At 43.7% G+C, this 13669-nt stretch overlaps 1 protein-coding gene across 9 annotated transcripts in view; it reads right to left on the bottom strand.

Annotated features, from left to right (window-relative positions):
* SEPTIN8 (septin 8) overlaps positions 1-13669 on the bottom strand; it is a 138582-nt gene that overhangs the window by 27195 nt on the left and 97718 nt on the right. For 2 of the 9 annotated variants that reach the window (XM_016427626.2, XM_016427627.2), the window contains exon 1: positions 6698-7008. The exons of 2 other annotated variants lie outside the window; for them this stretch is intronic. Coding sequence is in view for 3 of the 7 variants with exons in the window: in XM_016427625.2 (XP_016283111.2) it covers positions 9810-9839 (30 nt within the window). In the remaining 4 variants the exon portion in view is untranslated. Of the gene's footprint in view, positions 1-6697; positions 7009-7705; positions 8127-8205; positions 8257-9125; positions 9478-9809; positions 10239-13669 lie in introns of those variants that run through there. 5 more of the 9 variants (XM_016427625.2, XM_016427628.2, XM_056811159.1 and 2 more) reach the window with 5 other exon arrangements.

Raw genomic sequence — 13669 nt, forward strand, 5'->3', positions numbered from 1 at the left:
ATGATTAAAGTTCCTACCTCAAATTGGCCCTTACAAAGTATACAGAAGCCACCTCTCTCATCACATATTTCTTTTGCATTCCATAGATTATGTAGCTAGAGACCTATCAGATATTCAATTATGCACTCAACCTCTTGGCCAGAGTATCAGTTCTCTGAAAGCCCCCAAAGGCTGGTCAGAGTGATGGATACATTGTCCCATCATCTGAGTAACCCCTTCAATTCATGAAAACACCAGTTAGTAGCAGTCTCTTCATGAAATTCTATTGACTATTCCTTTTATTTATCTAGTTGTATCCATGCTTTATATCTGAACACACTTGCCCCCCCAGAGCCAAGTGTAAGCTCTTTGAGGATAAGGCCTATTCTGTTTTTTTTTTTTGCTCTTGTATTACCATGCCTAGTATAGAGTAGACACTGAATAGAGGTTTACTGAGTCTGTTGAAGAGCAAACAAGTAGCAACCACAGTGTCCTATATTCTTTTCTCTAACAGATGTAGCTTTGCTAGCCTGATACAAGTTAAGAGGAAATGAGGGCTAGAGAGATTCATTGACTAGTACAGCAACTCAAAAGCAATTTCAAAAATGAATCCCAAGTTTCCAATTATTTCTCTTAACCCTTATGCTGCCAGAATCCAAAGGTTTCTCTCAATCCTTGGATAGCCTTATTCATTTTTCAATCACTATTCCCTAGCTGTGTCCCTCATTCCACACAGCCCTGACCTCAGTAGGAGAACCTCTAGCCAGCAAACTTACAGACTGAAATGGAACTCTCCCTGGGCTCTGGGAAGAATTCCAAGTGTTTTCCCAGACTGCCTGGGCTCTAATCCCACATTTTCTAAGCCAGGATAAGTCATTAGAGAAATTAAATCTGGAGTTATACAACAAAGTTGGAGCCACCATGAGAGTAAAGAGGCTCCTGGACAACTATGAGACTATAAGGCTCTAATAAGACTTGCCACCATCTATAGTGTCCATGGGAGTCAAAGACTAGATAATTAGTGCTACCATCTTCCCAAAGGACATCAAACTAGACTAACACCCTTCAAGGTCATAAAAAGTCCCCGAGTAACAAGAGCCAAACTAGCTTTGACATGCTCCCTGGTCTTCCTTACCCTCATCTAGGGACAAATAAATTATCCCATTGTATGCTACCTCTGTTTCCTAATTACTCATAGTTTGCATTTTATTAATTTTCAGTTAAAAAATTGACCTTGTGTTAAAATTGTTATAGGCATTATTTTCTCCATTTTACAGATGAGGAAACTGAAGGTTAATTGAGGGTCACATAAGAGACAACAGTAGGATTTATCCCTATTTCTACCTAACTTCAAATCCAGTCTCTATTCACTATTTTCACACTGCCTCCTTTAAAAAAAAAAAAGCTTATTTTTTTATCTTAGATAGATACTAAGTACTTAGAATGGATGCTAAGTATCCATTCTAAGATAGAAGAACAGTCAGGGCTCAGCAATTGGAGGTTAAGTAGCTTGCCCAGAGTTACACAGCTAGGAAGTACTTAAGGTCACTTTTGAACCCAGGTCCTCTTAACTCCAGGCCTGGCACTCTATCCACTCTCCTACTTTGCTGCCCCTCACATTGCCTCCTTTTTAATTTAATTTTTTAAAAACCCTTACCTTCCATCTTGGAATCAATACTGAGCTCTGGCTCAGTGGACTGAGAGCCAGGCCTAAAGACAGGAGGTCCTAGGTTCAAATCTGGCCTCAGACACTTTCCAGCTGTGTGACCCTGGGCAAGTCACTTGACCCCCATTGCCTAGCCCTTGCCACTCTTATGCCTTGGAACCAATACACAGTATTGACTCCAAGACAAGAAGGTAAGGGTTTAAATAAATAAATGAATGAAAATAAAAAGACATTTAAAGTTGATCCCACACCCATAGTTCTATGTCCCTACTTAGAGGACAATTACAGAGGGTATTCTTTTTAGGTATGTGTTAGTTTCTGAGATACCCTCTTATTCTAAGGTTCTCTAACCTCTGCTGAATGACCTCTAGTTAGAGGAACTCTTTACCACCCTAGGAAGCCCCTTCTGCTTTGATACAGCTCTAACTATTAAGTTTTTTATTACTCTGAATCTAAATCTTTCATCTGTACAACTTTCATCCTTGCTTCTAATTCGATCCTTAAAGCCCGAGCAGAAAGTTCAACGATTCTTCTACATGGCAGCCCTTGCATCAGGGCCTCCCCTAAAACTTCTCACATCCATCCTTCTCTATTCCCCCAGATCCATCACTGAATCCACAAATGGCAAGGTCTTCAGATCCCTCACGATCACTACAGCCCTCTCATGGATGATTTCCAATTCATTAATTTCCTTCCCAAAATGTGGCACCCCAAACTGCACACAATATTCCAAATACAGTCTGACCAGAGTAGGGGATGACAAGACAGTCATCTCCCTTGTTCTGAACACCCTCCTGTTTCTCAATGCAGCCAAAGCCTTGACTTTTCTGACTGCCAACACAACCCCACTGATCCAAACTTGCAATCCACTAAAGGCCCCAATCTTTTTCCTATGAACTGCTGGCCAGCCTCCAGTTCCTCCATTAGACAATAAGGAATCAAGATCTCCCCATTCAAGATCTACCCAAAGTGACAAATAGGGCTGCTATGAAAGTAGTTCAACAAATTAAATTCACTTACCATTGATAAAATACCTCCTAGTACAAGGCTGTGTGGCAGGATGCTATTAACAACAATTATACTGCCTGCCTCACTTCGAGCTAGAAAATGAAGTGAAGGTGGTCCCCTGCTTCCCCCTCCTCCCCTTGGGGTTTCTCTTTTGGACTCTCACAATCTTTGCCTAACCAAAGTGTCGGTTACAAATAGAATCATGCAAGAGCTACTGTAAGTTTGAGGTTTCAAGGTCTGTGAATAAGTGGCCCAGCCTAGAGTTGGGAAGATGAGGAGGAAGCTTAGTCCTATGGGATCAGAAAACTATTTTGGTATTCTCACAACCCAACAGAAGGGTGGACTGCCACAAACACCTCAAAGCCACAGGCCACAGTTCAGGTGTCACCACAGGAAGGAAACAAGTGTCACTACTTGTCTGGTTCTCCATTACTCATGTCCAATTTGCCAGCTATGGCAACCTGAATTCTTTTATCGGACAAAATAGGTCTATCGATAGCCCCCAGTGAAGGGTCTTAGTACTGAATTTATATAGTGGTACAAAAGAAAATGTGGGTATATCAAGCTCAAGGTGCCCCTGCCCTAACTGAAGCAAGGTTTCCTTCATTCCCTAATACCAGGACATAGGGCAGAGCTTCTTCTTCAACCCTAGAAAAAGACCAGCAGGGCAGGGTCCTCCCCCAGTTCTTTCCCATCTTCTCCTCCTCTCACCAAGATCCTTGGCAAGCAAGCACACATAAATAAATTTACTGATCCCCTGAGTTTTCTGATTCCCTCCAGGATCTCTCTGAACAAGGGCTGACGCTTTGCAGCAATTGTCCTCCAGGTCAGGGGCATAGTAAGAAGTCAGGAAAACTCATGATATGATGACGAAGGGGTGAGATGCTATTATCTCAATGTGCCATACTAACTAGAAGATCAGGGTGAGAGTACAGCAGTCTCAAAGTGATATGGGTCTACTCCACTTGACCACCTAGCACTCTCAGACCTCAGGGGCTTTCATGACTCTCAGCTAAGCAACAGTACCATCAGACAGGCAGTGAGGGTCTTAAGCATGCTCCAACATAAGCCCCATTCTCACATTCCCAAATGTCTCTTTCCCCACTCAGCTCTGGATTTCTGCCCAGAACCTGGGTCTGACAAAACTGAACATGGTGAGGCACCTGTAGTGATCTGGATTGGTACAGAAAGGATTGAGCCTAATGGGGAATCATCATAAAAATGGGTTCAGGATGATAATATGGGCTTGATGAGGGGGGGTTGGAATCCTAGTGTGAAAGAACCAACATGATAGTTCTTAGAACCTGGACATACAGTCTATTCTGAGGGACTAAAATGTGAAATGCTTTACTAAGTGACCATTACATAGAATGCCAGAATTGTAGCTAGTCATAAACAATACTTGCCTGCACTATTAGGGACTCTTATATTCATGGTTTCCCTCTCCATTATTGTCAGGGAGGGGATCTATAGGTTTCAAAATGGCAGGTCTATAGCCTCTGACATCTCTGCTTTCTGTCATACCAACCCAATAAACATGAATCAGCAAGCTTTCTTTCCACAGAGCAGTTCTACATGCCAAGGCCTCTGGACTTCTTCCCCAGCAGTGGTACCTGGTACAGCAGATCCCCTTCTCACCCCAAAAGGCCAGAGAACCCAGATGGTTCTCAAGAAAACAGTGGGAGCTGAGGGACTTAAAACTAAAAGTTCCATGGGAACCTTGAAGAATATTCAGTCATTTCAGCCTTGGGACTATAGAACAGGGCACTTCAGATGCCTAAATTTCCATTAATAACTCCAACTATTTGTTTATATTCCTCTGGCTGGCCTAATCATGTGCCTTAGGGAAAGGACCCAAGGGAACCCAGGGGGCAACAAAGGAGCAGAGAGGCTGGGAATGCTCAAGGCGTTTTAAAGATAGGGCAACCCTTAAACCCTTTAGTCTGTTAGTTATGTAGCTGTTCCTTATTCTAACTGATAGGACATGGGCTTGTTTTAGTTACAGCTTATACACACACTTAGCCTCCTGGTTCAGAGATCCCAGGCTCAGATCTTCAACTCTGACTCCTTCCTGTCCACCATTGCTCCTATATCCAGTTTGACCAGATCTATTAATCTTCCCATCTATTCCTCAATTTCCATTCCCCCTTTCCTCTCACTATGGTAGGCAGGTGGGCCCTGACCATTTTAAACCTAGATTACCCAAAAGCCTAACAGTGTCTTTGTTTCTAATCTCTCTCGATTTATTCTATGTTTGCTGTAAGAAGAGTAGTTATTTAGTTAACAACTATTTCCTTGTCATTTTATCAATTAAAAAAAAATTTAATGGCTCTCTTGGCTAACACATTTGGTACAAATACTCCTCTACCTTACACTCCAGGCCATAATTTCTTTAGCCAGTCTCACACTCTTGTGTAGGTCATTTGCTCACTCTAGCAAGGAAAGTGTCTCTATTTGAACATGCCATGCTCATTCTTGCCTCTCTTATCAGTCACATATTCCTGCCACTCTCATCAGTCATATCTTTCCCTGACCAAAATACCTTCTTTGTTCCTTTCAAATTATCTAATCTTTAAGACCCAGGCCAGGAAGCAATGTGTAGTGGAAAAAGCATTAGATTTGGAGTCACAAATCTTGATCTCCTCTGTCCTTCCCTCTGGCCCTCTCTGGTCTTTGGACTAGATCATTTCTCTCTCCGCCCCCTCCCCCCAAAAAAACTCTTTACCTACCATCTTATAATCAATACTAAGAAAGGGCAAGGGCTAGGCAATAGGGGTGGGGGGGGGGGTTGTGACTTGCTCAAGGTCACATAGCTAGGAAGAATCTGAGGTCATATTTGAACCCAAGACCTCTGGTCTCTATCTCTAGCTACCAAGTCACTTGGTTTCCCTGGACTAGATCATTTCTAAGGGCCCTTATGCTGACTCAAAATCTGGGTTCCTCTATATCTCTGATATATATGGCATGATATATATATATATATTCACATCCCCTAACAAGGCTGCTTGTTGACTAATAAGAAGAAGAATAGCTAACTGTGGCAAACAAAGTTAAATTATTTACCCAGAGACATTTAGGATTTGAACTCCTAAATATGAGTCTTCAACCTGATTCCAAGCCCAGTACTCTATCCATTGTACTACCTAGCTGCCCTATATAATACTTTAAGGTTTCTAAATTGCTCTATAGATGTTAATTCATTTGATCCTCAAAACAACCATTATTATATTAGTTATGTGTATTTAAATTTCTATATTATATATAAATATAAAATTGTTGATATTTATATTTAATAACATATTATTATTTTAGTTATATTATTATCCCCATTTTACAGATGAGGAATCTGAGGCAGAGAAGTTAACTGGTTAATTACCTAAGGGCACAAAGACAGGACTTGAACTCAAGTCTTCCTGACTTCAGGTCCCACACTTTATTCCCTGTGGGAAAAGTGTGGGACCTAGCTGCTCAGATTAATTCTATGCCCATTTATAACCAATCCCAACTATTATTGCTTTTGAGGGAATGTGCATGGGGAATATACTCCAGGTGAGGTAAGACAGAATAGAAAAGTCTTTGTTTTTCATGGAGCTCACCCTCTAAAGCACTACAGTCCTCTCTTAATAGCAATGATCCCTCACATCTGAATGCCACTTCTGATCCTCATTTTAGGCCTGTGAGATAGGAAGAGTAGAAGTTATATCCACTTAACAACTAGAGAAACTAGGGTATAGTGACTACTCAGGTTAGAGTGAGTACGTAAAACTGACACCTAAAAGATCAAGGTTTTAGTTTTTGTTGCTGCTTTTTTTTTAAGTGATAGATTTTCTTTTTGGTTTTTGGTAGGAAGAGAGGGAAAATTGACATGCTCTGCCCCAAATATCAAAGGGCAATTTGTCATCATGGATAAAGGAATTTGGACAACCAAGGGAAAAACACAGGAGAGGGTAGATAGACAGTGAGACACTGATAGACAGAGAAAAGGGGGAATATGATAGATAGAATTATGGGTCCTCTTTGGTGAAGGTGGAGAACAGTTCCCACCTCTTTCCATCCCTTCTCCTTTTCTTTTCCTCCCACTCACAGGCTTCTGAGTGGGAACAGGAACTCCAAGAAAACACTGGTGCTTGGGAAAGTGTTAGGATTACCAGGGCGACAACGGAAGTGGCAGATGGTATTGGGGATAAAGCAGAGATGATGAGGATGGGGGGTGGTTGGGGGGAGGCTGGCTAGGAGAGATGCCAGGCAAGAGGAAGTCATGCCAAAACAGTTTCCGATCTCTGAGCTTTCACAGTTGCCCAACTCATTTGCCCTCTTGCCCAGCTCATCATCACAGACAGGTTTTGTGAGATAGGCAAAAGTCCCACAGGTTCTGAAAGACCTATCTCATAAAGTACATGCTGGTATGATATGTCATAAAGTCACATGGTGTAAACAGCACAGTACTAGATCCTAAAGAAAAAAGCCAAAAAAGATCTCATATTGACTTCTGAGAACTAGAAGAGATGAGTCTGGACTGAGGCAGGGATAAGCAGAAGCCAACTCTACCTCTTCCACTTCTCAGAACAAGAAACACCTGATTCTGAGGTTCTAAGGAGCCATCAACCCAAATCCATCACTGAACTATGGCAAAGAACTGCCTAGCAAGACCTAAATTGCCACATCTTCTATAACAAATACCTCCCAGCCCCAAGGGCAGTATCCAGTCCAGCCAGCCAAGCAGGGTTTCCTGCCCATCTGTAGAGTTAATCACAAAGCTGATCTAGAAGGTAGGTCCTAAAGTTACCAGGCTGTCATTTAAAAGATATGGCAATAAATAATAGCATACTTTCTGGGATTCGGGCTACTCATAAATGCAGTTCAAAGAATTTTTAAAACAGACATTTAACTTCCATCAAAGTCCTCTTCCAATGCCTCATTATGATATGAAGGGACCCCTGGATTCTATAAGACTACCCAAGTTTTGAAAGGTCCTAGAGCAAGCTGCAATACTGGCCCAGCAATGCCCTACCCAAAGAGAGAAAAAGCACAACTAAGTTCAGAGAAGCTCACCATCATGTCAGCTGCAAAGTGATGCATTTGGAGCCACAGCAGCCCTCTACCAAATCATAGAGAGGCTATGATTTATACTCAACAAAATCACATAACCTTGAAGCACTGAATCACAACCAGCCCTTTTTAAGTGGCCTGGGGAAGATAAGGGGCAGTCAGAGGAGGGTGAAGTCCTTTTTCCAAGATATGTCAAAGGAGGCTGGGGTAAGATGTCCATTTCTCAGGTCTGGCTCTGTCCATCACTGTCAGATGGCCCAAGGCAGGCAGGTATCTGCTTCCCACCAAGCTCATTTTAAAAGGGGCCCATTTCATAAGGCAGGATAATAGGAAACAGGTAACTCAGATTTGGGTCACGGCTCTTTGTTATATGACCTTGAATGGATCATTCCCCTTCTCTAGGTCTCAGTACTCTCCAATAATTAGGAGTACAAATGGCACCATCATGGTAATAAACTGGGCAACAAGGAAGCCTACATCCTAGTCTGGGGACCTTCACTTACTAGCTGTGTGACATTGGCCAAGTCACTTCAATCATCCAGGTCTCAGCTTCTTCCACTGTAAAATGGAAGGGGGGAGGTTAGAGGCTAGACTAGACTACATCAAAGATAGTATCCAGCTCTAAAATTCAATGATTCTAAACCCTAGAAAAGTACTTTGAGATCACTTTTGCCAAGTCACAACCTGTAAAGTGTTATCTCATTAGTTTTCATTATGAGGATGCTAATGACCTCACTTACTGGGATGGGAGGGAGTGTCTCTGGACTAGACTAGAGGATGAGCACAATCCAATAGAAAATGTTTAGGGGTGGGGAGGGGGGTCTTTTACATACAAAGGGGCAATTTTCATACCCATCATTAACCATATGTATAATGCTTCTGTAACCCCTGAATACATTTGCAAAGATCAGGTTAGTGGGAACTCTGGTCATAATCCATCTTCAGTTAACACCTTTTAGGAAGATTAATCACATATAAAAGTATCCATTGGCATTCATACTACAAAAAAAGCAGTAAATCTATCACTCTTAACTCTGGATTACCCTTTAGTCTTATGGTTAAATCAGAAGTGACCCTTGAAGACCAGGGGTCTACCTTCTATATGATTTGACAAAGTCTTGGGTGAATGAAAGACTTCTCTGAGTCAGCCCCATCTGGGCTGTCACTGTCACAGACATGCAGTGTCATACCTAGACACACTTCACAGACAACATGGGAAATTCCTAACAAGGCATTGGCATAAATCCAACTCTGGGTGAATTATAAAAAACCTTTACACGGTTACCTGCTGAGACAGACAGTCCAATAGACAAACTGCCAGTTCAAAGCTGCAACCCTGAATGTGGACCAAACATTCATTCTGAATTTGGAATCAACCTTACTAGGAGAAATTGACACAGACATAAAAAAACAGAGGGCTCACAAGTCATTCGCGACATCTCTATTTATCCACACCCATCTGTAGATCCCACAGATAGATTCCACGCCTTATCCCTTCTCAGGAGACATGCAGGGCCAGGTCCACAGGAGCCCTTATTTCAGGGGTGTTTTCTGCTGCTCTGAATTAATCTGCTTTTTGCAGGGAGCACCTTGGACCACAGAGGCCTTGATCATATGGTTTATGCTTCCCACACACAGTGACACAAACATGGGGTGCCTCATCACATGGGCCGGTGGAAGAGGAGCAGCTGAGGGGGTCTGGAGTCCCTGCCAGTCATTGACTACCAGGTTCAGGGAGATCTTTCCACTTATCGTAACGTTTTATTTCAGAGCCCCTTCCCACGGACCCCCACGCCACAAGCAGAGTGTGCAGCCTGTCCAGCAGCGCCCCAGGGCCTCGCCCCGCCCCGCAGCTGCCCCGCAACGCGCTCGCGCCCGCTCCCGCGCAAGGAGAGCTGGCATCAGATTGACCAGCTGCACCGGGGGCAGAGGAGACTTGGGAGCCAGCCTAGGTGCCGCCCGCGCCGAGCCCCGCGCCCCGCGCCCCACGTAGTGGACAGTCAGCCTGGCCCCGCCGCGCTCCCTCCCTGCGCTCAAACTTTGCCGGCGCCCTCCACCGCCCGACCCTCTCCCCCGCAGCCGCGCGCGCCTCCCACTAGCCCCTCACCGAGCGGCGCTCCAGGTCGGGAGCCGCCATGGACTGGCTCGAGGGCGGAGGGGAGACTGGAACCGGGGGATCGGAGCCGGCTCCGTGGCTCCTTCTCCACTTGGGTCGCTGCGGCTGAATGGATCCAATATGGCCACTTCCTGGAAACTCCCCTCGGAGGGCAGAAGAGGCTGCGGAGCCGCCTCCCGCCGTCGCTGCCCGCCCCAGCCCCGAGGGAAGCTTGTCTTAACTGTGGGTCCGGCCTCCGCCTTCTCCCCCAGTCGGAGCCCCGGGCTCTGCTTAGCCTGGAGCCCACCCTGGGTCCAATAATTTGACTGCTGCAAAGAACGCCGGGACTCGTAGTTCCCAAAATTTGGGGAGGGAAGGAGAGGGGCAGGGCTTGGGAAGAGGCGGGCGGGAAAACCTGTCATCTCCCTTCAGGAATTGGTATTTCTGGAATTGTGTCGGGAGGGGCTTGGAGGTCTGGTTTAATTCCTAGGATTAAGAGCTGGAGGAGAGTTTTAAGATTGTCTAGTGGAAGCCTCTCATTTTTACAGATGAAGACACAGAGACACAGAGAGAAGTGACTTGCCCAGACCCAAACCTTCACTTTACATCAGAGGCCTCTTGCTTGGGGCCTGAGAGACGTTTTGGGTTCACATATACCTTTCCTTCTGCGTAGTAACAGAAATTGTGGAATTTCAGAATTGGAAGATATCAAAAAAAAAAAACATTTAGTCCAACTTGTACCTGTACAGGAATTTCCAACACTGCCATTCCCAACAAATACGAATGAAAACCTTGAGAAGGTAACTCAGCCTCATATGCTTTGTCTCATCACTCATGTTCTTCCTGTGGCCTTGATCAAAGTGCAAACAGCTCCATATTTTCATAGAAGTCTTTGAATTTCTCAATGGAGCTGAAGAATCTTCAAATAACTTGGCCCACATATACTTCCATACTAGCTCCTGCCTCCACCTTCTCCCCCAGCTGGAACTTTTTAGGTATGGTCTAGAAAGAGTATCTAAAAACCCAACTAAGCAGAAAGCTACTTTAAGACAAACCATTGCAGAACTATAGAGATTCAGTCCAAGTTTCTATTTGAGGTCAATGAATTGGATGATGCCCTGCTTAGACTACCTCTGACATCACACCTGAGTTGCAACACTAATGCAACCATTATAAGGAAGGCAGCCATAATGGTAAAGAGACTTGAAACCAGGGGATCTCTGGCTTTGAGATGGAAACTCGGTTAATAAACATTTATTAAGCACCTAGTGTCATGGGCATTGTACCCCCAGAAACTCAGACAAACTATTATTAAGGAAATTCCTTTGCTCCCTTACAACCTCTGACTCCCAACCCAAAACATCTGACCCTGAGAGGATTATCCTCCTTTGAACCATTGATCCAAATCATGAGAACCACCCACATGCCTTCAGGGAAAACTCCCCAACCCCTTGCCCAGAGTCAAGTCTTCATTGAATATCAAAACCCCAGAACTGAGGCACTTTGTGCTGTCTTGCTTGCCAAAAATGCAACATTACTAAGTTAAGTTTGGAGTCTTGCATTCTTGCAAAGGGTATCCTTCCTGAACCCCAGGGGTACACATCTGCACCCCACGACACTAGTATGTGCCAGGAGTTGTGCTTAGCACTGAGGATATAAAGAAAGACAAAAACACCACCCTGCTCTCAAGGTGGGCTCACTGTCCATTGGGAGAGACAACTTGCAAACAACAGTGAACAAAAAAAGATATATGAAGGGCAAATTAGAAACAACCAACAGAAAGAAGGTAGTACAACTAAGGAGGATCAGGAAAAGTTTCCTAAAGGTGAGATTTTAGCATGGACTTGAAGGAAGTTGGGAAAACCAGGAGGAAAATGAGGAGGTAGAGGATTTCAGGCATGGGGGACACCAGAGAAAATGCCCAGAGTCAGGGATAGTTAGGGGGCTCAGTGGATTGATAGCCAGGCCTAGAGTATTGGTTTCTTTTCTTCCCCCCCCCCAAAGCCTTGGTTTATTTTTAAAATGCAGTTTGTTATTTTATCCTTTATTTTTACATCACTATTTCCCAATGTCCCTTCTTTTCCCACTCCTCCCAGATAGCCATTTTGTATATAATAGAAACAAAATTAATGGAAACCAGTTCATCCAAACTAATGTATTCAAAAGTCTGACATTATATATAGTGTTCCACATCCATAGTGCACCCTTCTCCCTTTGTCTTCTGCAAATTTTTAAATTTTTACTTATTTCCACATTTTTTAAAGAATATTTTTCCATGGTTACATGATTCATGTTCTCTTCCTCCCCTCTTCCCTCCCTCCTCCTGAAACTGACAAACAATTTCACTGGTTTATGCATGTCTTATTATAAAGTATTGGTTTCAAGGGAAAATGTAAGGACTAGGTAATTGGAACTAAGTTACTTACCCAGCATTGCACAGCTAAAAAGTGTCTGGGGTCAAATTTGAACTCAGGACCTCCCTGGCTCTCTATCCACTGAATCACCTAGCCCCCCAAACCCTGTGGACATTTTTTTGTCCATGAGGATTTTTTGGCAAAGATACTTGAGTGGTTTGCCATTTCCTTCTCCAGTGTACCCTCAATTTACAGAAGAGGAACTAAGGCAAATAGGGTGAAGTGACTTGCCACAAGTCATACATTCCTAAGACAGGATTTGAACTCAGATCTTCCTGACTCCAAACCTGGTGTTATGTGGTAAAAATCAACTAACCCTCACTCTGTAAGGGACAACAGAATGTCCCTCAACAGAATGTTCTGGGCAAGGTCCCAGGCATTACAGGACCCCTGAAGTATACCAGTAGTCATGTAGTCACTTGCCCTTCATGTCTCTGCTTGTCTGCCTGATATCATTCAGGGATATGTTAACTTGATTAACTTTATTAACAGAATGCTCTTTCATGTAACTTAACCATGATCATACCCTATATAAACACTAGTCAGACACTGCTTCAGGGGAACTCACCTGGCTGAGTTACCCCTAGCGCACTAGTAATAAACTTCCCTTTGCCTGATTTACATTGTCATTGTGTGCTCCTTTGGGTGATCTATTCTCGGACCCTAACACTGGTACTCTATCCACTGCATCACCTGCCTACTGTAAACCTCAAAATTTCTTAGACTTATAAATGTTGGAAATTTCACCATTGAGAAATTTCATACTTGAAAAATTTCCTATTGATAGTGGGTCTTGACTATTGGAATGTGAATCCCATTGGCATGGGAGGTTCCTTCTCCTTCCCTTCTTAAGATTACTTTAGGACAGAAACCTTTTGCTGAACAATGGAAAGGACTTTGACCTATGCTTAAGCATAGAACAGGAATTTCTTTGAGTCATGATTGATTTTAGAATTGATACAATGGAGATACTTGGAATCAATCTCCACCCTATTCAGTCCTAACAGGATTGAGTAAGGGCTGCAGCCTAGATCAAAATTTAATTATTTCAATCTCTACCCTACTCAGGTTAACAGGATTTAGGAAGGGCTGTAGCAAAGGATCAAAGATTTAATTATTTGAAAATATGACCTTCAACAGACATGTGCAAAGCCAGAAGACCTCTGGGGGGTCCTGGGTTAAGCTAGAGCCTCCATTGGCACAGGGAAATTGATGGACAGATGATTGGTAGATGTGAGGACTGAGGGGAGGGAACTTGGATGGTTTCCTTAAGGATAGGGGGGTCTGAAGACTCGAGGTGGGGGTTGAGGTTTTGTCTGAGTGGTGGGAGTGTGCTCTGAGAAGCTTGCTCTGAAGGAAGCTGAAGGGGGGGGCCTCTGAGACTGTTTCTCCATTTTGGTCACATGAGTAATAGGGACTGATCTCTTTTTCTTTGCCCCAGCTATCTAAGGGCTTGGG

The sequence above is a fragment of the Monodelphis domestica genome, chromosome 1 (assembly GCF_027887165.1).
Source record: "Monodelphis domestica isolate mMonDom1 chromosome 1, mMonDom1.pri, whole genome shotgun sequence".
NCBI lineage: Eukaryota > Metazoa > Chordata > Mammalia > Didelphimorphia > Didelphidae > Monodelphis > Monodelphis domestica.